The 26,107-nt window shown below is 40.1% G+C and overlaps 1 protein-coding gene across 2 annotated transcripts in view; it reads left to right on the top strand.

The window, feature by feature from the left end:
* Positions 1–652: 652 nt before the first annotated feature.
* Positions 653–26,107, top strand: part of SMARCA1 (SWI/SNF related, matrix associated, actin dependent regulator of chromatin, subfamily a, member 1) — a 58,140-nt gene continuing 32,685 nt past the window's right edge. The window contains exons 1-13 of one of the 2 annotated variants that reach the window (XM_014520341.2): positions 653–735; positions 9,361–9,527; positions 10,789–10,889; positions 10,991–11,091; positions 12,395–12,574; positions 17,949–18,104; positions 18,846–18,977; positions 19,653–19,721; positions 20,888–20,997; positions 21,459–21,685; positions 22,845–22,966; positions 24,167–24,319; positions 25,828–25,960. In XM_014520341.2, coding sequence (XP_014375827.1) covers positions 733–735; positions 9,361–9,527; positions 10,789–10,889; positions 10,991–11,091; positions 12,395–12,574; positions 17,949–18,104; positions 18,846–18,977; positions 19,653–19,721; positions 20,888–20,997; positions 21,459–21,685; positions 22,845–22,966; positions 24,167–24,319; positions 25,828–25,960 — 1,654 coding nt within the window. In that variant the 5' untranslated portion in view covers positions 653–732. Of the gene's footprint in view, positions 736–9,360; positions 9,528–10,788; positions 10,890–10,990; positions 11,092–12,394; positions 12,575–17,948; positions 18,105–18,845; positions 18,978–19,652; positions 19,722–20,887; positions 20,998–21,458; positions 21,686–22,844; positions 22,967–24,166; positions 24,320–25,827; positions 25,961–26,107 lie in introns of those variants that run through there. The other variant, XM_025205185.1, reaches the window with a different exon arrangement.

Here is a 26,107-nt window from a genome sequence, read left to right as displayed (position 1 = left end):
AGCTCTTTGGAAGGATGCAGTCTTTTCCAAAAATGTCATTTTTGAAGTTGTAAATTAGAATTTTTAAACAAATGGTTTTTGAGGGAGGCTCTTTCACTCCAGGAGCAAGACAAATACATGCATACGTCCCATGGAGATTGCTGCACAGAGGGAGTCTATGAAGTATAATCTGTCTCAACAGGCAAATGACTGAGAGCAATTTAATCTGCATCTCCAAATGATTTTGTGTTTTGTCTAGAGGGGAAGAACATAATCTAGAGGCTAAAATTTAAACAGTTAGCAAATATACTTAACCTTTTTAAAATTAGAACTTTTTCTATGGACAAGCAAGGCATACCTCAGTCCCAGCCCTTTATTTCCTATCCCAAGATATATGAGGATATACACTGGAAGGAATAAGACTAATTCTTGGATTTAGATTTTATTTTTTCTTATCTGCTCTTTATTTCTTCATGTATTTCAGACTGATTTTGGTGAATTAATATGCATTTGTTTTTTAATACATATTTCACATTATTTGAGATTTGGTTAATTTTTTTGAAAACTAATTCTGCTATTCTCTGTGCGAACTTTTTCAGTTTGACAATTTTCCTGCTTCAATATGTCATTAATATAATGTTAATAAAATGTTAAAACTTTGATTTCCAGAAAAATGATCCTCCTTTTCAACTCAAACTTCCTCCGAAGGCAGCTAGATCTGAAAAAGAAATTGATCCAGAATATGAAGAGAAGATGGTAAGTGTGTTGTTACAGCATAGTGGATGATTTACGTTTTGGCAGCCTTTAAAAAAAAATCTAAATGGAGACAATGGGAGGAAACAAGAAGGTACTGCAGACAGGATATGGAAGGGAGGGAAAGAAAATGGAACAAGGATAGCAATATTAATACAAATAGCTATAACTTATTCTCAGAATACATTTGTAAATAATGTATGTTCAGGGAAATTTTCAAAGCAAGGGGATAACTCTGTCATGAAATGTAGTTTGCCCAGGAGTTGGGATATATTTTGCAAGTCTGAAATAGGTGAGAACTAATGATTGGGCACATGGACTTATAGCCTCTAAGGATTTTTTAAAAGGAAGCTGGGATGCACAAGATGGTATCCTGAGGGTGCTGTGACATTGTAAGAAACACGGGCCTGTCTCATCACACTGATGTGGATATCTAAAATCTAACAAGAACAGAGATGGAAGACAACATATTGTATGCTTTTAAAAGAAGACAGGACCTGGAAAAGCAAAGCAAACTAGGCTTGGGAAACCCTAAAAAAAGGCAGTAATATGTTTGTGATCTGGGCCCATGCATACAATACTGTGCAGTGATCAGAATGTGGGGAAAGAGCCTTATAGATCTGTATGATATAAGGCACATGCTGATAGTTTGCACTACCTAAATGAGAGAAAAATCCTAACTTTTGGAACACCTCACAAAATCATATTGCCAGTAAGATCTATTTAGGACCCATTTTAAGGGAAGAAGTAGCATTGGACAGAGAAAGTAATAGTAATCACTGATATCGTACTCCTTTGCTTATTACTGAGGGTTTTGATACCATCTTAAGTGGCCTTAAACTAGCTGGGGAGAAAGCTGTGGACAAATGACAGACAGCCCTAAGTTACAAAAACCCTGTACATTCAGCGGCAAACTTGCCTCAGAATTAAGTGGTAGTAAATTTAATACTTATGTAGAATAGATTTGTTTATCTGTAATCCTCTGGGGTCATGAAGCTTGCTCAATTAAGTCAGGTGTGAAGATGCAGTTTTTTCCCCTCTATTAGCTACCTTAACACCTGCCTGCCTTCCCAGCAGCATGTTTGTTTCTTCCTGCTGCTCCACCAGTTAAAAATGCAAGGAGGTCTTTGACCTCATGTTCCCATCATTCTCTGGGGAGGAGTTGAGCTTGAGTTCACAAAACCCACCATTATCATGATGCATACAGTGCCAAATGGCTGCCCATATCTATTGGTGAGACAGCTCCCACTGAAGGATGAAGGCAGAGGACTTCAAATGCTGCTGCAGATGTGTGAAGCACACCAACTGCTGCTTCACTGCCAGCAGACTATGTGCCTGATTTGTGATGAGCAACTTGAGATCCTTGCCAAGGACAGCAGCATCAAGCCATGCTGTATGTCAGCAGAGAAGAGGAGGTCTAGGCTGTGAACATCAAGGCTTTCGCTTCAAATGAGAACCTTTTTTACTTCCTATCCACTGATCCAGCTTGGATGAAACTGACTGGTCAATCATAGTTACCTGCATTGCTGCCAGCTGTTGGCTAGCCCGTCCCTTGAAAATCATTGTATCAGAGCCCCTTTGCCTTGGATACCATCCAGGCAGGTAAGTGAAGATGTAATGCCACTACAGACTTCCACCCCAAAAAGTGGTCCCTGAGATTAGATGGCTGACAGGTTGCCACTAGTGCCCTACTTCCAGGTGCCCCAACCTCCAAGAAGGATATTTAATATTTGTCTGCAAGCAAAAACCAAACAAAAAGTTCTAGCAGCTTGCATTTATTTCAACAGGGCTGTGTTGTGCCCTCTGCCAGGCCCGCATTTCCACTGACTGCCCCCTGTAACTTTTCTGTTGCATGGCAGGTCTGGAAACCAGTGCTTCCCCTTCTCCACTTTGGCTGCCAACAAAAACAAATTCAATGGTAGCTATCAGTTTATTTTGACAGAGCCCAGTCCCACCCATCCATCGTGCTCAAAATTTTAATTTGGGGGCAAAAACCTCTGTGTCTAGTGATCACTTTGGGTAGTAGGTGTTGATCATAAGTCAGATGTGTACCTGCTTGGGCAGATAGGTAATCTTTTCAGTTAGTGCTTAAGCCAAGCCTTCCTGTTGCCACGTGTAACAGGGCATCTATGGTGCCTGTTACTTTAAGAGAAGGCAACTGCTATTTAGAGAGCCATACCTGTGGGAGGTGTTGCCTGTTAGGAGCTCCGAAAGAGTAGGGGGGCAGGGTTGAGAGCCATTAGCCTCTATTGCAGAGCTAACAACTCTGCCATAATACAGCTAGGGGAAACCCTTGCAAGTAAGCAAAACACTGTTGCAACAGCTAGGCAGTCATACAAAGCTGCCACAGAGTTAAATCTGAAAGCCCAATTAAGGGACACCTGTAGCCCACCCATAAGGCAGCTGGTGTCCTGGGGTGGGAGCACATATGAGCCAGGAAGTCTCTCATAATGTGAGAATTGATTGGGATCACTGGGGTCCAACAGGGATCTGTGAGTGTGAAGGTTGACCAAGACTTGCTGTAGGTTGACTAAAGCTGTAGGACTGGGGCAGCCTTCTTTTTTTCTAAACAATATTTCCAGCAAGGCATGGCAAGCGAGAATAAAGAGGGAGTATACGCAGAGAGCCAGAGTAGGGCAGGATTCATGAGGCCACCAGGGGGTGTTGCAGCCACCCCTGGGATCTGTCTCTGTGACGCCAGGAAATACTGTTTTTATATTCGTTCTACAGTACCTGGCAGTCTCAATATATTTCTCCAGGAACTGTGGGGACCATCCTGAGAAACAGCTATAATATGTATCTAGCAAGGCACCCTTTTGCTTTCATAGACAAGTATCTGCTTCCCCTTTGTTACATCATATGGACTAGTGTTATGTTCTCCACAGAAAACCCAGAGAGTGTTTGGGAATGTTGGACCTTAGTGTTATACTATCTGTCTGCACTCTTCCCCCATGCCCCACAGCTGCAGCCTTGTACAATACTACAGTAGCATGTATACCAAGCAGTGCAGTAGCCTCTTTTTGCAGTTTCCAGGTGCTTGACCACTGAAACAACAGGTCAGAAGGAACAGCCAGGCATAGGTACTATTGTCAGGTAGTCCCAAGACTAGGCAAAGGCTCTGGTAATTGCATCCTGGAAATTACAGGGAGGCTAGGGAGTTAATTCTGAAGCTAAGGATGGAACAATGACTACTTGTACATGTCTTGCCTTCTAGGTTCTGAATCTGCAGCTTTGGGACTTCAAGGTCTTTACTGCAGACAGTGGCTTGTCCTCTGACAAACCTGAGGAAGAGGAAGAAAACAGGGTGGGGAAACAGGGATGGGCGAAAGAATACTTGGGTAGCTGGTGATCTTGCTGGAGAGGAATGACACTCCTCCAGCACATCAGGATCTGGTGACAAAGGGCATTGTCCGTGCCAGAAGGAATACCACAGCAATGTGGAAAAGTGACCGTGGCAAGAGAAATGCTGAACCTGCTGTGGAAATAGGCGTGGGAGATGCAGTGCACCCTGCGTGGAGTCCTGTTGTGCCAGAGTGCATGCATGGAATTCCTTTCTAGTTTTCTTTCCTGGCTCTTGTGTTTTTTCTTTGTTTGTGTAGCATCTTCCACACTTCAGGGAGCCAGCCAATGTCTTGTGGCCCCTTGATGCTACCTCCTGGGAGCAGCAGTTTCTCAGGGATAAGGGAGAACAGATTTTTCTAGGGACTAAGACCCTCTGATCCACTAAGTCTGGCTGTGGGCTGGATGCTGTGGCATTTTGCTTTTTGTGGCTTAGAGCTGTGCATCTGTCTAGTCTTCCTTGGGACTTGGAACCAACCCCTGGGACATAAGGGACATTCTCATATTTATATATCCTGCCTCCCCCTCTGTTAAATGCATGCAGTTACCCCTCTCAACCCTATTCTTTTTATAGAGAACTTTTTGATTTCTCATTGCAATGCTTGTTTCATTTGTTGTTAAATAAAACCAAACTTTGTTTATTTGCTGAGCTTTATTATTGCTGTCCCTGTTTTCTATTTTGGTATATGTAAAGGTTACTTTATGTCTGCTCCCCCTACTCCTGATTCAAGTAGGTAGCTAAGGTACCTGAATGAGATAGCTTTGGTGCTTGTTATCGTTCAGCAGCAACAGTTAGTCAATCCTCTGAGAGAGCTGCTTGGTCTCTACTACCCTCCCCTTGCCCAGTGACTTGCCTTTTACCTTGCAGTTAGGCAGGATGCAGTACGGCAGCATTTGGGAAAGTGATGGTTGGATGCATCTGTCTGAATGCTTCGTGTTCTCCACCAGGCCTTAGGGGCACTTTTACATGTGGTCTGGGGGTGGGGGCGGTGGTGCTTTAATTAGAGCGGCTCTGAGACCCACTCTAATTAAAGCGCCGCAGCATCTTCTGTATCAGCATCCCCATGCTTAAGAATGGTGGCTGGGGTGCTTGAACTAAAGCTCATTGAACAAACGTTAGTTCAGGTGCGTCTGGCACCATTTTTAAGCACGGGGATGCTGATACATGAGATGAAGACTGTTGGAACATGGTAATTACCATGCTTCAGCAGACTCAATCAAATCTGTTTCAACGTGTTATAATTATAGTGTGTTGGAGCAGTCTCCACACTTGCGTATATCTTAGGGCCCCCTAGGTGCCCTAAGATATATTCCATTGTCACCTTACAGCTGGGAAGAGCAGGTAGGCTGGGCTTGCCGATCACCTTAGGGTGGGGTCACTTTTTGGTCCCTTCTCTGGAAGTGGTGTTGGCAAACGCTTATCAGGGAGTCAAGGGAGAGCTTATGGAAGACACTTTTATGTACCATTCAGCATGTAATCCAGAAGTTATGCATGAATGTCCAATGGTGATTTCCCCAGAGCCTGTAATACAATTGAGAAACAGCCCTGTCTCTTAATAAGCAGTGATTTATGGTGGAGTGGGACAAAGGATCAGGTGTTTGTTCTGTTGAGCACAGAGAAGTGATTGGGGATGTCTAAACAGATGAATAAGTTGATCGTTGCTTTGGGTTTGGAGAACCTCCGAAAATGCAAGGCAAATATCTACTTTGTCACCATTCAGACCTCACAAATGACACAAGCAGTAGATTGGGCCATGACCAACTAAAATGGAAGGAGCAAGGGATAGTCAGGGGTTGCCAGTTTCTAGACCGCAATCATGCCCTGTTTCTTCATGCTTGAAGAGACTTGTACGTTGGTGCTCCCAGCTTCATTTGGTGTCAATTCTACTTAGATCTTGGGAAATGTAGTCTTTCTCATTATAAAGGTCTGTCTCCACCACGATCATCCCATGGCTATTAACTACCCTCTCTTACCACTCTGCCTTTCTTTCACACCTGAACTAATACTATGCTGTTTAGAGGTGGTTGGAAGGCAGGGCTTTATATGTATCCAGCTTTTCTTTTTTCCTCCATCAACCCACAGTCACTTGCTGACGGTATGCCACACAGTTCCACCATATGCTTTGTGAGAACTTCGGATGTTGTAGCCTGTTTTCCATGACTGCATCATTTTGCCCAGCTAGGTATTCAAGCAAGGAAGGATTATGAGGTGATTGTGGATTTGGCATTGCAGTGTCATATAGGTTGTTACAAGGACCTGACAATAGTATGTTCAGTAAGTGGAGGAATTTGAAGTTGGAGGTATCCATTCCATACGGGCATTGTGAGATGACTGGCACCCTTGGCTGCTTCTTTCTGCCTAGCTTGTGAACAGCAGAAGTGAAGGCTTGAGATTTTCCAGCAGGCCTTCTGTAATTTCCTGGAAGACTACAGAAGCAGGGCTGTAACTGCCTGGTACTGTGCTGTGGGCCAGTCCTCTCTTCTCCCTTCATCAGCTCCCATTTCCTCCTGTGGCAGCACGAATGGCAAAGCAAGTAATCGTGGCATGCAGTGCTGGAGTAGTGATTGGAGACTTCCTGTGCCTGTGGGAAATGACAGCTGTTTTGCCACTGATGCATGTTTCAAGTAGCCAAAAAACACTGGTATGTGGTGGTTAAAAAAAAAAAGAGTGACATTTCCTTTAGCAGCAGAAAATCTCAGTTTGGAACTATGGTTCCCAGAGTATCCATAACTGAAACCTATCTTCCTGGCTCACTAACGCATTCTCCTGCACTGCTGCTGCTTTGCCGTCCCTGCTGCCCAAGCCAGAACTTCTGCAGGGTGTGGGAGAAGTGGGGAATGGGAGACAGGAGGGGTGAGACACCATCTTAGCTTCCTGCTGGGGGCTCTTCTTTAGGCCTTTTGGTTCATGTCCTGCTCACCCACCTATCTTTACACTAGTACACAAAGGACTCTTGGGACCTCCTCCTGAATGCTGCTTATTTTAAGTGTGCTCCTTTATATAATATATAACATTTTTTTTCATTGAGGCTCTTCCACATAATGGTATTGCATGAAGTCACGGTGGAATCTAAGGAAAATGTCAAATGCCCTGAGATCAGGGGAAGAACTTTGCTACCAGAAGGTTTAATTTCTTATAAATAATAAACCCTGTGAGTACTGCTTCCATTTTCAAGGATAGATGACCTAGATCCTATTTAGCAGATTCTAGATACAGGATTCAATGCTTGTGTAATGCAGTAGAGCTTTGATGGTACTTTTTAGGCTGCACTCCCTCTCGCGTGCAAAACGGTGTGAGTCAATCTTGTGACCCTTAGGTCAGGAACTGCAGGGGTGCCTTTAATATATAATATTTCATCCACACTTCTGACCCTGTGGTGCTTTTTTTTCTTTTCTTAAATTATCTTTGGACTAGGAGTAGTCGTCATCTAAGTTCACTTGCCCAATCAGGTAAGGTTAATGCACTAGACATGTCAATATTGTGCAGCTTATTTTCCTCTGCTGGCCTGATTGACCACGTAAAGGTGTGTGTGTGTAGCCATAGTCCTAAGTCTTCCTGGACCCTTTTGGGGCTCCATATACCCCCAGTAGATAGGGAGGAATTAGTTTGGCTCCTAAGCACTGAGGTAGATATTTTATTTGGTTTTTATGTAGGCTGTACATCTTGAGGAAGAGTATCTGTGGCCTTCTCCCCTCCCCGTCCTTCACTGTACACCTTTTTTGTCTCTTATTTAGTCAATGTTTTTAGTTTTATTAGAAGTGTATGCCTTTACTTATAGGGCATGTTTAATAGCAATACTTTTTTTTACTCCCAGCACTATTTTGAGATATCACGCTAAGGGATACATTTTACGGATAGATTTTAGTTTTTAGGTTTTTTGAGACTGCGAGCAAAAGTTGCTACCGTTTTTTTGATTTCAGGGAGAACTGATCCTTGAGACCTCCAGATGGTCATGGTAATAGCCCTGGTGTCTTGAACTAGATTTGAATTGGCAAAGAGTCTGTATTCTATTCTCTGTGAAGATGCATTGGATTAGAGAGAGAAGAATGTGTAGGCATAAGCATTTGCTGCAATATGCTTCATTTTGGTAAGAAGAGAAATCATAGTACTTAAAAACTATAAACACCATTTAAAATTTTTAGTTTGATTACTTTGTTTTGGAGAAAATATTTGTAGTAGTTGTGAAAGGGTAGCATTGCTGTACATCTCTGTGTGTACACACACCTCTTTTCAAAGTTTACATATAAATATGGTTTATCGTATTTTTAGTTTAGATAGTTTTAAAGATGTTTATGCAAAAGCAGATCAATAGCTGTGGTTTCAAGGGACAATAACTACTTAAGGTTTCCTAGTAACCTTTTTTGCCACCATTGCGTGTAAGTTGGTAAGACCTCTTTTCATGTGACTACCAAAAGGTGTTCATTATCAACACTTGGACAGATTCTCTGTGAAATTTATATTGCCCTCATGTGGCAAAAAGATGTGCTAGCATCTTGTCAGCCTAATTTTGAATCTTGCTTTCTTTGAATTGGACAAAGCTGCTACTGTTACAGTGTTTTTATTTGCATATAACAATGACCTGCTTTTTTCCTTTTGAGGAACTTTCTGTAATTTATATATTGCTTAGGAATGTTATTATACTAACTAATGCTTAGTATCTGCATAGTAGCTTAGTACTTTATTTGAATATGTGGTTTATTGATACACACAGGCAGATTTATATAAATACTGTTTAAAAACAGATAGGAGAATGTGATAAGATCTCCTTGCTTTCTTGGTAAAGCTGTTGTTTACCATTCGTGTGGTCTATTAAATATAGTGCAGCATATACTTCGTGGCTTTAAAATAATATTTAGTGTCTGAGCCTTTTCATACTGAAATTAGTAAAAAATATTGTTAACTCTAGTAGTTCAGGTCTCCTATAAATCTTTCTTTAATTTACTTAAAAAAAAAATTATGAGAATCAGTGCAGAGACTTCTTGAGTGAAATCCTGGCCCCATTGAAGTCAATGGGAGGTTTACCTTTGATTTCAGTAAGGCTTCGATTTTGTCCTTCGTTGTGCGCCAGAAACGACGCTTGCCACCTTCTATAGTTAACATTGGTATAGAGTCCTTCAAGGAGTCCCCTGGGCTTTTTGCAACTCCTTGCAGGTGGAAGGTGCACATGCATAAAGTGCTTTGCAGGATCAGGGTTATGGTGTATAAGTTTCTTGATATATAGAAATACAGTTATTGCTGGTTGAGGAAACTACAGCATTTCTTGTTTTTCTCTTTGTCCTCAAACTTAGAAAACGGACCGAGCAAAGAGATTTGAGTTCCTCCTGAAGCAGACAGAGCTATTTGCACATTTTATTCAGCCTGCAGCACAGAAGTCACCAACATCTCCATTGAAAGTCAAATTGGGGCGACCACGAATCAAGAAGGATGAAAAACAGAGTTTAATTTCAGCTGGGGAGTATGTTATCATATTCACATTTTATACCTAACTTTGGTATTTTGAAGCAGATTTATACCTTTTTAACACCTTGTTAACTTAATAAGAAAATCTTATGTATGTATATTTAGAGCTTTGCAGGGGTGTGGGTTTCATTCATTTGAAAATATTTATCTCACATTAGGCTATTATTAGATTCAGTTTTGGGCAGATCAAGTATTCAACTGAAAATTGTTTTCATTCTTTTTTCTGTCACTAGTATAGTGATCAAATGGTAGATTCTATGGTCTTTTTTACACTGCTCCCCTCTATAGTGCCAGGAAGATACTGCTCAGTACCTTGCTCAGTACAACTGGGTTTATTTAGGATAGATCTGGTTTAAAATTTAAATCAGTCTGGTACAAGCTGTAGGCCAGAACAGTGTGGGCTAGGTGGCTTCCATGGCACATCAGTGGCATGGGGTTTTCCCTGCATGCAGTCTGGGGCAAGGTAGCTGGGAGCTGTGCCCACACCACTGTTGCTTCTCCCAGTCCCCTTGCTCCTTGACTGAAGCATGCGTACAGATTCCAGCTGGTGGGGAGCTGCACTGGGAAAAGATATCTGCAAAGTGGCACTCCTGCCACTTCTCCCCACTCCCCCACAGCTGCAGTTCAGGCACAGCTGGAAACTGCCCAGCCCTAGCATAGCTCCTCACTGGGGGTGGAAGCTGTGGCCATGCCGCAGTAAGAGGAGGGGGAGAGGAGCATGGGTGTAATCTGCGGATGTCCAACCTCAGTATAGCTCCTCACTGGCTGGAATCTTTTCCCATGCTGCACCTGGGGAGCAAGGGGCGGGCAGAAGTGGCAGCAGTGGCAAAGTGCATCTTTTGGCTGCCTGATTTCAGGACAGAAGCAGGCAAAACCCCTCAGCATTGAGGCGTTGCCAAAACCACATTGGACTGGAGATGGGAGGGCGAAAATAAGCGGTAGTGGCATGGGCACAGCTGGAAGCTCCCCAACCCTGCTGTGGGCATGGGTGCAGGCATAGGCAAAGCCCTCCACCAATGCAGGTTGGTTCTGGCCCACAGGCTGTATGTTATTGACCTGTGATTTTAATGATTTAGAGATGGAATGAATAACTGGAATAGCTGCTTAAAATAAATTAGTTCTGTCAGAGGACTGAAAGGGGTTGTAAATTAGATTGATTAGAAGTTGCTGATATCCTATTTTCCTGTTCTCTTAAAAATGCAGTCATTCTGAAATGATTTAGTTTGCTTATATATGTACATTCTTTCTTTCTCCAGTTATCGTCATAGACGCACAGAGCAAGAGGAAGATGAGGAGTTGCTGTCTGAGAGTCGAAAGACGTCTAATGTGTGTGTACGATTTGAGGAGTCTCCTTCGTGTGAGTATCCTTTTTGTTTGTTTGGATTAAAGTAAAATCTGCTGAGCAGATCGCAATAAAATTAAAGTATTTTTCTACTTAGAGGAATCTTACATTTACAGATGTGAAAGGAGGAACACTAAGAGATTATCAGGTTAGAGGGTTGAACTGGATGATCTCATTATATGAAAACGGTGTTAATGGCATTCTGGCAGATGAAATGGTAAGCAGTAGTCTTTGATATTTTTGTCAAAAGTAGCTGTCTGATTTTGACCTTTTGAATTTTATATTTGGGACCTTCAGCTGTCCAGAACTTTTTGATTTTAAGACTAGCCTCATGAATTTAAATTGCATGAGCTGCATGCTACTTTACTCTTGTAAGAAAAAAAATACATGACATGATAAACTTACTGAAGGTTGTTATTTCTCTGTTTACATATAGTTTTGCATGCAGTAGCTGGTTGAGAAGCAATGACTATTTTTTACCTTACTTAAATGCATAATTGACACAGATTCTACAACTAGTATGTCTAAGAAGAAAAGAAATATGGGAGTTATTTCTTCCAGAAGTGGGTTAGAAGAAAGCAGCCATCTCTGTGCTAAACTGATGGTGTTACTGAAGTTGAAAGACAATCATGCAGTTAATCTCTTCTTTTTGTAGAGAATTTGGATGCTCTATTTTAGTTACTGTGACTGATGCATTTAAAAATATTTCATGGATTTAAATTCGTTTTTTTTAATACCATATCTTAAAAGTTAGTCTATCTGTATGAAACAGGCCTTTTTATTGTCAATGTATGAGTCAATTCACGTAAATCAGGTGAGACTTTAAGTTTAAATTAGCTGTAATCAGTGGAGCTTTCTATACAGACCAAAAGGCTAATTGGCTAGTTTTAGAGGGGTTTTTCCTTATGGATGTTGACTACAAAGGTAAATGTTTCCTGGAAAGGGCCTCTGGAAGATTGCCATCCATCCCAAGGACTGGTTTTCTTGCAAACGTACACATTTAACTTAATAAAGTTAGTGCATAAAGAAATAGATTTCTTGGGGTGGATCCACCTCTAACTGAAGTCAAGGAAGCTTTCCATTAACTTCATTGGATATGTCATGTTCTAGTTGCAACAAATTGAGTCATCTGTAAGTATGTGGAAAAAATAAAATGTTATGCGTCCTTTAAATATAAGGGAAAATATCTTCAGGGAAGATATGGTTATATAGCCCTGAAATATCAATTTGTGTAATTCAAGCAAAGATGCATACATTATGGAAGGGCTTGAGCCAAGTTTATTTGAAAATTAGCTTGAAAATGGATACACTTTCAATAGTGTTTTATTTAGTCATATTTTCATAAAAAGGCTATAACCAGAAGTGTAACAACATAGGATTTTCATTTTTCTGCACTAAAAGGTTTTTCTTTGGGCACTTGACTATAAACTGTTATAGCCACCATTTGAAAATAATTTGCTATCCCTTTGTTATGTGACATTTCATTTCAAAAGTGGTATGTTTTTTCTTTGCTAACGTAGGGTCTTGGTAAGACTTTGCAAACTATAGCATTGCTAGGCTATCTGAAGCATTACCGAAACATTCCTGGACCACACATGGTTCTGGTTCCAAAATCAACTTTGCACAACTGGATGAATGAATTTAAACGCTGGGTTCCGTCTTTACGTGCTGTTTGTCTTATTGGAGACAAGGATGCCAGAGTAAGTGAACAACAGTTGAAAGATGCTGTGTTTTGCATATCAAAAACTAGTATTCTGGGAAAAAGAATTCTCTATGAAGCTATTTCCTTAGCAGTAGTATCTTCCTGCAGTCTCTGAAAATGTTAGCATGGGGAAATGCATAGATGCTATGCTAATGTATCCTAGAGAAAATACTGGGAATCACTCTGCTCATCTAGTGATTACTGTTCACTTTTTCTACCATTTGGCCACCTTGTCTCTTTTTCCTTCAGGTTCTTTTTTTCTTTCTTGATGGTCTCTCCCCCACTTTCCCTGGATAAAATGGGATAACAAAGAAATGTAAATTCAGGCTGGTAAAATCAAGAAAGGTGTACCTTGTATTTGACTATCATCCAGAAAATATGCTAATGGACACAGTATCAATACTGTAGAATCTTTTAGGAAATTGATAACAGGGCTATTATTTGTGTAACTTAAACAAAACAGTGAAATTGCAGTGGAACAGCAGCTCTTACTGTGAATGTGGAGAGTAACTTACTGTTCAAAAGCTAATTATTCTGTATGTTCCAAAATCTGCATGCTGACTTGAATTGTCTTAAAATTTGCTGAGAACTGTTGAGACACTTTCTGAAGATGCAGCTCCTGCCCGTTCCCTTCCCTGAAAACCAGAAGCCGAGAGCATTTTGCATGTTTTTTTCTGACATGTCTTTGTTCACACCTGGGGCTCAAACTGTGTCCCAACTTATCAAATGGATTTCAGCTGCTCAGAATTTATCTTAGCGAGTACTATATTGTCTCTCTAAGGAAAGCTTTATTGAATATGTTATTTAGAATTACACGTAGAACCCCAGGTGTATGCACCAGTAGCTTCAGCCAAGGGGAATGAAATATGCATGCACAGCAAGACTGTTGGCTCTGTTAAATACCCAAAGGATGACAGGTGACTCAAGGAGAATGTGCTGTTGTCACTGAATCTCAGCTGCACCATGTGCCATGAGCTGAAGCCCTATTCATGGCAGGTTTCAGAAAATGTATGCATATACCTTGCTTTTGCACTTTGGTCCTTTTTGGAAGTTTTCCTTCATGCCCCACATTTCTGGTTTAAAAGAGGAGTCTTTTAAAATGCTCTGAAGTCCACATACAAACTCGTATTTTATTTTAGCATTATTCTTTAAGAAAAAGACATGAGTTTTATCTATCCTCTAGGAAGTAGTTAAGCTAGGGAATGTGGAGGGAGCAGAAATTTGGAAGAGAGTATGTGGCAGTTATGTAGAATGGGAGCTTCAGCTGCTACAGCTGAATGATGGCACAGCTGCTGAAGGTCAAACAAAACCTATAAAAAACACTCACGTTAGTACAAGGCGTTGTTTAAAGACAGTGATTTTTGGAAAGCCTGATTTGATGGCTAGATTTTGACACTGAAACGGAGTTTTGAAACACTAATATTTTCCTACAATCCCTCAGTGAATAAGGTGTGCTGTCATCAAGACTATAAGTGGGGTGTGTGGTGGGAGTGTTGGCCATCTTCCCCTCCAGCAATGTACTTATAAGGGAGGAAAGTGAAGCCAACTATGCCTTCTATTTAAATATCCCTCTGTCCCTCACAATTCCTTCCCATGGCTGTTCCACCAGGTCATGGGAACCCACTCTTGGGCCCTTCCTCTGCAACTGCTCCTTGCTTGAGAAAGGAACTCAGAAATCTCTGTCTTCTTTTATTGTCTTCAGTAAGGGTGTTAGGCTCACCCTTCCTCATTTAGTTATGTTGTATCTTTGAAAGATTAATGGTGCTTCAACTCACTACTGCCTCTGGTCTTGTCAATCTCTTATATGCATATGCTCCAAATCTCTCTGCTTCATTAGAATCAAAGGACTGCTTCTATGATGAGCGTAGTCCTTTAATAATATTTCATAGAATGAAAAAATCCTCTTTCTTTGAGACTTCAATGCAAGGGTTGGTGCTTGGGCCAGGGCCAGTATGCTGCCTGGCCTTACTGTTTGGGCATCCATGGTGTCAGCAAAATGAATGAAATGGACATTTGCTTGAGCTATGTTTGTACAATGAGCTATGTATAACAAATTCTTTCTTCAATGTTAAACCTCAATACAAAAGTATCTTGGTGCCACCCACGATTTGGACACTGGCATTAGCTTGACCTGATTATCACCCACTCATAAGACTTCCATGATGTAATTATTACATAATCCTATCAGTGTTGACTGTGATACCGATCATTCATTGGCATGCACTATAATCAAATTACATCCCAGGAAATTGTACAAGAGCAAGAAACTCTGTTACGAATAAATGCCACGTCACTGAAAGCTGAAGGCACACCATGTCAGTTCATTAAAACTCTCTTCAGGGCTCTGTCATATCTTAAGCTGTGTCATGCTGCTGCGGAAAAATGGATTCAGCTCGAAGGAGCCATCTGTCAAACTGCCTTGGACTCGTGTGGTACTTGTGGCATTGCAGCTTAAATGATTGGTTTGATGAGAACTCATCTGAAATTGATCTCATTCATAGAAAAGAAACAGTCAGCTTTTGTTAAATACGTGTGACCTTAGCCACTCCATCTTTCAGGGGCATTGAGAGATCTGGCAAAAGGTCAAACATACAGCAAGACACTGTGCAAATGATTGTTGGCTACAACTACAAAAGTATCCAAAAAGCTGCTGACTGAGGTGCCATGCAAGCAATGTATGAGGGCATCAGAAAAGCTCTCAGGCCTGTTCTGAGGAAGAGTGCCCCTTTAAAATCATCCATGGGTGAAGTCATCAATGACTGTAACAAGCAGATAGACTGATGGGTTGAACATTACTCGGAAATCTACTGTCATGAAAATGTGGTCTGTGACTTCGCTTTCAATGCACTTGAAGACCTCTCAACCCTGACACTGCTTGACCATGAACCTACCGTAGATGAAGTAGAAAAAGCCATTGATCAGCTTGCTTGTGGTAGAGCCCCAGGTGTGGATTGCATACTGGCTAAAGTTATTAAGTACAGGACATCTGTCCTCCTCTTCCATCAGCATGAATTAATATGTATGTGTCGTAGAGAAGATGAAGTTCCTCAAGAGATGAAGGATGCAAGCATAGTCACTCTGTACAAAAACAATGGTGATATGAGCAACCGCAATAACTATCACAGTATATCCTTACTTTTCATCATTGGGAAGCTCTTTGTTAAAGTTGCCCTGCTAAGACTGTAGACCCTTGCAGACAGAGTCTACCCTGAGTCTGAGTGTGGTTTCAGATTCAGTAGATCCATGATGGATATGATATTCTTTCTGAGACAGCTACAGGAAAAGTGCTGTGAACAAAGGAAATCTCTGTCTGTAGCATTTGTCAATCTCACCAAAGCTTTCAGTCTTGTCAGCAGAGATGGTTTGTTCCAAATCCTGAAGAAGATTAGCTGCCCTAGTAAGCTCCTGGGCATCAAGTCCTTCCACATTAGTATGCATGGAATGGTGCAGTTTGATAGGTCATGTTCGGAAGAACTTGAAATCAAGAGTAGTATCAAACAGGGCTGTGTTTTAGCTCTGTCACCTTTTGGGAATTTCTTTGCTTTCCTACTCAAATATGCATTCAATGGCAGTTCAGGAGTATACTTTTTGACCAGATCAGATAGGAAACTCTTGAACTTTGCTCATCTCAAAATGAAAACAAAAACCCTTGTTCATGAAATGCTCTTTGCCAATGACGCAGCAATTTAGTCATTCAGAAGCAGGAGTGCAGAGTCTCATGGATTGCTTTTCTTGTGCTTGTGACAATTTCTGCCTGACCATTAGCCTAAAGAAGACATTAGTCATGGGTCGACAAGTTGACTTCCCTCCTGAAATTAGAATAAATGATGAAAGCCTGGAAGTGGTTGAAAAAAATCACTTACTTGGGCTCTACCATCTTGCAAAATCTTGGCTTGGAAGCCAGAATTAATGCTTGCATTGGAAAGGCAAGAAACACTATGGCTAAACTTGAGAATCTGGGAAAACAGAGCGGTCACTTCATCTACAAAGATGTCTGTCTACAGTGCTTGCCTACTTAGCTCTCTGTTGTATGGCAGTGAAACATGGACTTCTTATGCTAAGGAAGAAAGAAAACTGAACAGTTTCCATCTTCTATGTCTCTGCCATATCCTGGGCACAACATGGCATGACAAAATCTCCAAATTCGCTGTTCAGGAATGGGCCAAGTTACTCACCATGTTTATGCTTCTGAGACAGAGACGTCTCCATTGGTTAGGACATGTGAATCATATGAGTAATGGCCGAATCCCCAAGGATATACTGAATGGTGAGCTGGCCGCTGGCAGATGTCAACTTGGATGGCCCAAACTCCATTTTGTTGATGTCTGCAAGAAAATCCTTTGTGAGCTGCACATTGATGGTCTACACTGGGAATCAATTTCTTTGGGCTGCTGCGAGCGGAAAGTCGCCGTGAAGCAGGGCCTATGTTGTTTTGAGATGGAGAGGGTCGATGATGACCTAGAGAAGAGGCATCACAGGCAGGCAAGACAAAACTCAACATGCCAGTGCAAGCTCAATCAAGTTTGTATGTGCAACCTGCTGGAGGCTTTGTTTGTCGTGCGTTGGACTCTTCAGCCACACAAGAAGCTGCGGTGGTACCCAGTAACCCATCAAAGGTTCAGTCTCCATAGTCTGTCGAGACTGATGGTTGCCAATGATGAGAGGGGAAAAGGGAAGTCAAAGCTGTGTAGAAGTATCTGAAAAAGAAAGGAAGGGTTTCGAGTTGTGCGTTTTAGGGACAGGGGAGGCACTGCTCTCTTTTATTTCCATCTCTTTACCCTCTATTGTTTTCTCCTTTCAAGACATTACTTCATGACCCATCTAAGCTTGCCTGGGGCATGAAGTGGAACTTTCTAAGTAGTGGCAGGGAGGTCTGAGCATTTGAGGAGCTATTGCATGCTGTTGCATGAAGATTGGGGTGAAAAAGGGTGGGGATCAGAGCTGTGTAGTAGGGGAAGTTATAGGAAGGTCCTATATCTATGTCCCAGCTGTCAGTCCTTCCCTATAAAAAATTGCCAGTGTTTCCATACAAAAAGTTGATTCCTTGTCTTGTTGCAGGAGATGCTTATTTAAAAATTGTTAAGCTTAAGAAAACAAAACTTTGAGAGATAAGAGCAAGGCACACCTTTCTTCTTAACTCCAGTTGAAAATCATTTGTCAGCAGCATAAGGATTGAAAGCCTTGGTTGTTTCTACTCAAAGTGGTGTAACATCAAGTGTTTTTTCCTAGATGTTTCTCTTTGAATTGGGCCAGTCTGTTTGCCTCAGTAATATTGGGACAGATAGATAGTATTGAACTCCAAGTAAATTACGCATGCTGCTGTTACTGTTACTTGAACATATTTATTCATGGATGCACTTATTTTGCATTAGGCTGCTTTTATCCGTGATGTTATGATGCCTGGAGAATGGGATGTTTGTGTTACTTCATATGAAATGGTAATCAAGGAGAAATCTGTTTTCAAAAAATTTAACTGGAGGTACCTGGTAATTGATGAGGCCCACAGAATAAAGAATGAAAAATCAAAGGTAAACTTTCTGATTTGCTTCAACATTTCTGTAATATATTTTCAGGAAGATTTTGTGGCATAATTTTCTTTGCATTGTTGTTGGTCATGATCAAATATCTTTTGAACATTTATTTTTAAAAATAATAGCTTGGGTTTCTTGGATTTGAATCTCTAAGGGCCTTGTTAAACCTTGTGCTGTGAGCTGCACAAACGTTGATCGGTGTTACTGCTAGCTTGAAGTTTGGAGCAGTCACATCCATATTCTAGAAACCTCTGTCTCCCATGTGCACAGCTGTAACTTATTGTTAGAGGCCTGATGAGCAGGAGCAGGACTAGGAGTTGTGGGTGGAAGTTGCACTACAGGGCTGGTGAGCCAGAACAGGATCTGCAAGCGAGGGTGTGAGAAATCCTGGGATGCTGGAGGACTTCAATTTGAGCGGCACATCTGTGGGGAGTGGCCACACCTTAATGGAACAGGAGCTGGATAGCGCAGATCAGAGAGAATCCTGCCCTGGAGTGGTGTAATTTTGAGCTGCATAACGAGTGCTTAAAACCACTTTAAGATATTAATGTGCAGACGATCCAAGGGTTAAGAGCTCCATGAGCTGCCCAAAATTACTGTGTAACAAGGCCCTAACACTGAATAACAGGGACTGTCATTGACATTAGTTGCAATGGTGGGTGCTTAGGACATCTTAAATTAAAAGAAGCTCTTTGAGTTTAAGCCACAGATTATTATAAATTTACATTATGTTTCTAGCTGTCAGAAATTGTCCGTGAGTTCAAGACTACAAATCGGTTGCTGCTGACTGGAACTCCTTTGCAGAATAACCTCCATGAGCTGTGGGCATTACTTAATTTTCTTTTACCTGATGTCTTCAACTCTGCAGATGTAAGTTGATATTGAAGTTCTTATTAATATAAATCAGATGACTTTCTGTAGAGGAAGGATGACTTGTTAGTTAGGATGGCCTGAGACTTGTGAGCCCTGAATTGAATTGGAGTAGTTCCAGGGTTGTGTCGTAGGAGCCAGAATTAGGGGACAATGCAAAACGTGGAGCAACAACATGACTTTAACTTATCTTCACTTAAAACTGCTACCTTTTTCCCTTTTAATGTCTTCCCTTTCTTTTTCTTTCACACTTCTTTCTATTGCTTTGAAGCAACTGCTTCCTTTCTTTATGCTTCATAACACTATTTCTGTTCATGGTTTATGGTTCCATTTTCTTTTCTTCTCTCATACCATTACACAAGCACTAAGATAGGAACTCAGACACTACGGTAATGGACATGGTATAAAACTTTAAACTTGAACAAAGTAGGCATCTCTCTCAAGAATACATGATTGTGTTTTGCGCGTACAATTTTTCATTTGGCTTACGTGTTTCTATAAGCTATGCATTTGGTAGAGAGTTGTGGCCTGAATCTTTTCTTGCTGCTAAGATGCCGTTGACTTCAGACTTATACCATTGTTAACAAGAGTAAATGAACCTCTGTTTGTGTCTGCTAGAAGAACAAAGTATGAATAATTTAATCATCATGGTGATGATGTGCATTTTTTCTACAGGACTTTGATTCCTGGTTTGATACTAAAAATTGTCTCGGTGATCAAAAACTTGTAGAAAGACTTCATGCAGTAAGTACTGAAGGCCATAATAATGTATAATTAATATAATTAATTTTAAAATTATAATTATCAATTTTCCTCTAATATTACTATTAAACGTTATGTGGAAAGGTCATTAAATAAGCGAGAAAATCTTACATATCTTAGATATGGCCTTTGTTTATTTTGTTACATTAATGTCTGTCAGAATTTGTTTAAGTGAGATACTTGCATCTAATTTCTCCTGATTTTTCTTTTGTATCACAATTGTTTGACATGGACCGAAATCAGAACACAAAGCCATGCAAACTAAGTTGCAGGGATTTCTTAAAACCTTTAATTATATTGAATATTCAGTTGGTGTGATTTCACCATCCCAGTGAAATAAAGACAGATTTTTTGTTTATCTGTGAATAATCCATGCTTTAGTGTGCGCAGGTTAGAATAATTTCTAAAATGTTCTTTGTTTTGTAATAATGAAACTTCATTATAGTTTCCAAATCATGTACCATTGAAATGGTATTAAAACTGAATAAATAGATATATAAGAACTTGGGTGTGGAGGGTCCTCCTCTCAAAGGGTCTAGACGCATATATTTGGAGCCATTGCAAAAGGGCAATGTCTGAAAAGGACAGTAGCTGTTACCTGCTAATTGTTACCTGGGTTTGATACAAATGTGGCAAACCACTCCAATTTTAACCCTGGATTAAGCAGTGGAAGGAGCCAAAATGTATACTGGGAGGACTATAAAAAGGTTGTTGTTCTCTCTTCTGTTCAGCAGCATCTTTTGAGAGTGATGAGAGTTATAACCTGTGCTTCCTTGATCTGTAGTACTTTGTCTACCTATGAAGAGTACATAAAGATAGTTTACTCTTAACTGTTTGCTGGGAAGATAGCAAAGCCATCAGCTTCACATCCCCTGGCCTGAATGTCATAGGGGAGCATGCTGTGGCAGTTTTTTAGTCTTGAGAGCTTTTGTAATGCCCTTCTTAACAGCCTGGTGAATTTAACACACTATTTGAAATGGGCAATTTCATTTTCCACTCAGAAGGCAGCCGCAACACGTCTGGTTGGAGAACTATATGAGCTGTGTGAGCAGTTCAGAATTTTGACCGATAAGAATGCAGGAATGAGCCTATTAAATCTCTCATCTGTAGGAATATTTATGATAAATATATCTCTGAAACTTTTTAAGGTTTTGAAGCCGTTTTTGTTACGTCGCATAAAAGGTGAAGTGGAAAAGAGCTTGCCTCCTAAAAAGGAAGTAAAGATTTACCTGGGACTCAGCAAAATGCAGAGAGAATGGTGAGTTATTTACATTAATATAAGATTGTTTTAAGGATAATGAAGAATCCTAAGGTACTTTATATAAGAACTGCGTGTTCTTTTTACTTTTGTAGTCATAGCTCTAAAATACATAGGCTTTGCATATAAAAAGGAACTAGTCTTTTCTGGTATTTCATTCTGGTATGTTTGGATATTAAAAAGCTCGGTTGCTTTAACTGAGAAGGATTAGAGAAAAATAGAATGTTCTCTTTCAGCTTTTTAAATGCTGGCAGCAGCAACCTGGGCAGGCAGACCACACCATGGCAGCAGCAGTAAGCAGACAAAGCTCTCCTCCCTACCCCTTGTCATCCATCAGGATTTGCAAAACTTGCTGCTTACACTTGAACACAGTAACCAGGACATTTCAGACACTCGTTCATATTTTAAATGTTCTAAAACTAAAAGCTAGACATTTCTCAAAATTCTTTATTAAACTTCAGGTATACACGGATCCTGATGAAAGATATTGATATTTTAAATTCAGCTGGGAAAATGGATAAGATGCGGCTGTTGAATATTCTTATGCAGTTACGAAAATGTTGTAACCATCCATACCTATTTGATGGTGCTGAGCCTGGACCTCCTTATACCACTGACACACATCTCGTCAACAACAGTGGTAAAATGGTAGCTTTGGATAAACTGCTGGCAAAACTCAAAGAACAAGGTGACTATGATCAGCAGTACAATAGTTATACTAAGCATAATAATAAATTAAATAAACATGTTTACAAATAGTTTTTGCTACGACAGAGACAAAGTGCTTTATTCACTGTGATCTGAAGGTTTTTAGTAAGATTCATTTTTTGTGGGGTTTTAAGTGGCAGATAAAAATAGAGGAATGGGGAACACAACCGTAAGAAGAAGAGAAGGAAGAACAAATCATAGGTAGGAAAATAAAAGATGAAGGAAAAATGGTGAAACTAAATTTAAATAAAAAATGTGCAATGGGAAGGAAATAGAAGAGGGGTGGTTTTGGGTGGGGTATGTGAAGAGTGTAAGTTAGGGGAGGAAGCAGGCCTTCTGATCCCATCAGGTTAATATTGCATTTAGGTAAAATGGCAGGAGGCTTCTACATGAGATGAAAGCAAGGACTGCAGTAAGGGCCTATCTGGGCTACAAATGTTTGTGTGTAAGGGGCTCCAGAACCTGGTTGCAGTGACAGTGGGGTTCCATATTTTAGATAGCATTTTCAAGCCCCAAACGTTCATTGTCATTCAAATACTGATAATATGATTTTGTGTGCTGTTCTGCTGTATGATTGTGCAAAACCTTATGACTGGTAAATTAACTCATGCTGATGCAATGCTAGTGCAACATATGTGGCAGAGTGTAGGATTTTAAGTTTAAGAAGCCCTAGCAATTAAGATATTAGGGTTAAAATTTTAGATTTAATATTTTAGGGTTTATTTTAAATATGTTTCACCAGAATATTCACAAAGTCCTGCAGTAGTCTTGGGGCTTGGGAAATTGAGCAATTTTCCTTAGACTTCTGATTAATTTTGGTTTTGACAACTCTGCACATCAAGCACCCTTATAGTAATGTCTTTAGGAATGTTTTCTTGTTTCTTCACTTGTTTCCTGTTGGGATACTACTCTATAAATGATCTAAATACCACCTTGAAAAAGTTACAGAGTTGGATTTGAAGGCCAATCCTAGTAAAAGAACTGTTTAAAAAAATAGAACTTGAATAAGCGGAGCATTTGATAATTAGAAATGTAAATATAGTCCTCTGTTAGTTCTTTCTGTGCCCCTAACTTCTGTATAACTGGTTCTGTGATAAGGTTGTTTTGTAAAAAATTGTTATTCTGTATTATTTTCTTAGGTTCCAGAGTTCTCATTTTTAGTCAGATGACCCGCTTATTGGATATTTTGGAAGATTATTGCATGTGGCGTGGGTATGAATACTGTCGATTGGATGGACAGACACCACATGAAGAAAGAGAGGTGAGAAAAATACACTAGGTTTTTTAATTGCACAGATTCTGTCTTGGGATGTCTGCATTTAATTTGCAACTGAAGCCTCTTGATTTGCTTAAGTAAAAATTCAGTTCTGCATAAAGTATATTTGTTACTTTTTTAAACGTGGTAGTATTAACAAGTTTGAATATGCTTGTTTCACAAATGAAATTGGACTCTAATTGAAAAGGTGGCATATGGTTCAGACTATTTCTAACCAGTTGCTATTCTAGACCCTAAACTTACTATTTACAGCCCATTAATGTGTCTGTGCAGAGCATCACTGACTTCACTGGAGCACCATGTTGGGCCTAGCAATCCACTTGTTTGTTGTAAAAAGTAGGACAGGACCAGGGCCATGATGTAGGGCTTATTGTAAGAAACAATACGACCTCATAAAACATTTCATTAGTGTAAAGAATGTCACTGGTTTGCACATACAAGTCTAAAGACTTTCACTGCCTTTTAAAGTTGGTGTGTATAGGACAGATGGAGTTGGCTCTTTCTCTCTCTCAGCCTAGGAGGCTATATAGAGTCCCTCAGGTGGGCAATTATTGCACTGAAATCTTTTCTGTAGCTGTCTCCTGATCAGAGTGTATGTGGCCTTGGGTGGTCCCCAGATAATCACTGGTTCCATTGTGTAACAACATTGTTATCTTTTCCTTGCTATAGGGATTGATCTGGGGGAGCGCAGGCCCATCCTGCTCCACTTGGTCCTGTCCTGGGACTCTGCTTAGCTGTGAGGGACAGTCAGGCAAACCTCTCTCAGCCCTTGTGATACAACTCCCTGAGCCATTGCCTGTCTTCTGCATCAAAAAGTCTCTTATCCTTAATTTGGGATTCTGTCTTAATGTCCTTAATATCCACGGTTGAAGCTATTCCATCATCTTTGGGCCATCAGTGCAATATCTGGAAATAGTTTTGCCCTTGGGAATATGTCCTTGTTAGGTCAAGATGCCCAGATGCTTCCCAGCCTGTACTGACCACTCCTCCCTGGCTCATGTTCTGTGTGGAGTCAGGAGTCAGAAGTACCGTTACCTGCTCTCTACTTGGGCTTAACTCTTCTGCCTCTATGTTAAATTAACAAGCCCCAGTGTGGCATATAATAATTAATTTTAAACAAAATAGTCATAAAATGAATATTTGTTAGAATATTCTGCACTTCAATGTTTTTTTTTTGTCTTTTAGGAAGCAATAGACACCTTTAATGCTCCCAACAGCAGCAAATTCATATTTATGCTGAGTACCAGGGCTGGAGGTCTGGGGATTAATTTGGCCACTGCTGATGTGGTTATTCTTTATGATTCAGACTGGAATCCTCAGGTGGATCTTCAAGCTATGGTGAGTAAAAATTGAAATATAACTAAAGTTATCCATATAAAATCAAATTATGATATTGATAGAACTCCATAAAATGTGTATTGGAAATTTTCAGTTTTAGCATTTACATATAATCCCAAAGGCTATGAAGTTGAATGGAAAAAATATAACCTAAATTGTGGAAGAAACTGTAAATTTCTTGCCCCGAAAATACTTATCTAAATCCTCTATACTTTGCTAATGTTTTGTGCCCCAAAATTTCTATTTCTAATTACTATTTCTAGTTCTAATTACTATTTTGTACCCCTGAATTTCTCTCCTGAGATAGTTAGTTATAATTTATGGGATGCTTCCGGATTATTCCAGAAGTGTTATCTGAATGTTTATTCAGGAAAACAAAAAGGTTTGATGTAGGCATTAAAATACTAGTCAAATATATGAAGATGGAAATAATACTTGTTAGTCTCTCGGGTATTTTAAAGGTAGGAAGCCACATTGGGAGTTGGGATTTGCTATTGATATTGTTTTGAATGCGTAGTAGTGGCTGTCATTTGTCATCATTTTAGCTGTTGGAACACTTGATTGGATTTGGGTCAAAAAACCTGAAAGATATTAAGCAATTATGAGTATTAGGGCCGTAGCATAAGGCTATGTCATTAGTTTCCATTCATTTTTGCTGCTTGTGTAAATTTTTCAGAGAGGATCTCTATGTTTTCTTGTTAGAATAGATTGTCTTCTAGTTGAACTTAAGAAATACTTATATGCAGTTAGAAGATATCAGGCAGTAAATGTACAGAAACCTGAGCTAGCTTAAATCTAGCTAACTTGGGAAACTACTGCAATTAACTTGAAGTGATGAGAGCTGTACAAGATCGCCCAGGGTCCTGGGTACTAAGTTGATGGCTGAAGCCCGGTGCTATAGCTAACACTAGACTTTAAAGTTGGATGAAGGGCAAGTTGCATAAGTACGTATTGGTTGTATATTTATTTATTTAGATTTGTATCCTACCCTATCCAAAAGGCCCAAAATGGCTTACAATAAGCAAATGAACCACAGACAGGATTCCCCAAAGAGTACCCTAAAACCTGAAAACTCCAACTGCCCTCCTCACCATAACCAAAGTTCGACACAAGTGAACCCTCCTGCCAATTCCAGCCATGCATCCCAACCAGCACTCTCACAATATAAGAAATCTCTTTCCACCCCACCCACCCTCACTTAATGATGTAAATTGATATCAACTCTGATTCCAGTCACTCTAAATCTGTGCTAATATACCTAAGTTCAGGCAGAAACTGTTCCAGCATTTAAAATACTACGTTCACAATGGTTTTACAAAAACATTTTGGTAAAAAGTAATTTGTTCTTTTCTTGGTTTTTTGCATATATTAAGAGTGAAATATCTCTACTAGTTTTAGTTTTCTCACTTTTTCTGGTGTTTGCAACAGATAATTTTGACTGAAATGTCTGTTACTATTGCTTACAAGACTCTCTTGTATTGTTGAATTACTTGATCTGTTTTTATTAGGATCGTGCACATCGTATTGGTCAAAAGAAACCAGTAAGGGTATTCCGACTTATTACTGAAAATACTGTTGAAGAAAGGATTGTAGAAAGAGCTGAAATAAAACTGAGACTGGACTCTATAGTTATTCAGCAAGGTATCAAGTACTATTGTGTTTATGTCCAAGAACAGAATTTAACTCCTTCACTTAGCAAAGGGGGAAATATACAAAGTGCAAGGCAGTGGAGTATTGGGCCTGATGTTTGTCGTGGCAGAGCTCTTAATTGAACTTGAAATAATATCA

Source organism: Alligator sinensis, unplaced genomic scaffold (genome assembly GCF_000455745.1).
Source record: "Alligator sinensis unplaced genomic scaffold, ASM45574v1 scaffold157_2, whole genome shotgun sequence".
NCBI lineage: Eukaryota > Metazoa > Chordata > Crocodylia > Alligatoridae > Alligator > Alligator sinensis.
The sequence above is the reverse complement of the archived record's forward strand: the minus strand, read 5'-3'. Positions and strand labels throughout refer to the sequence as shown.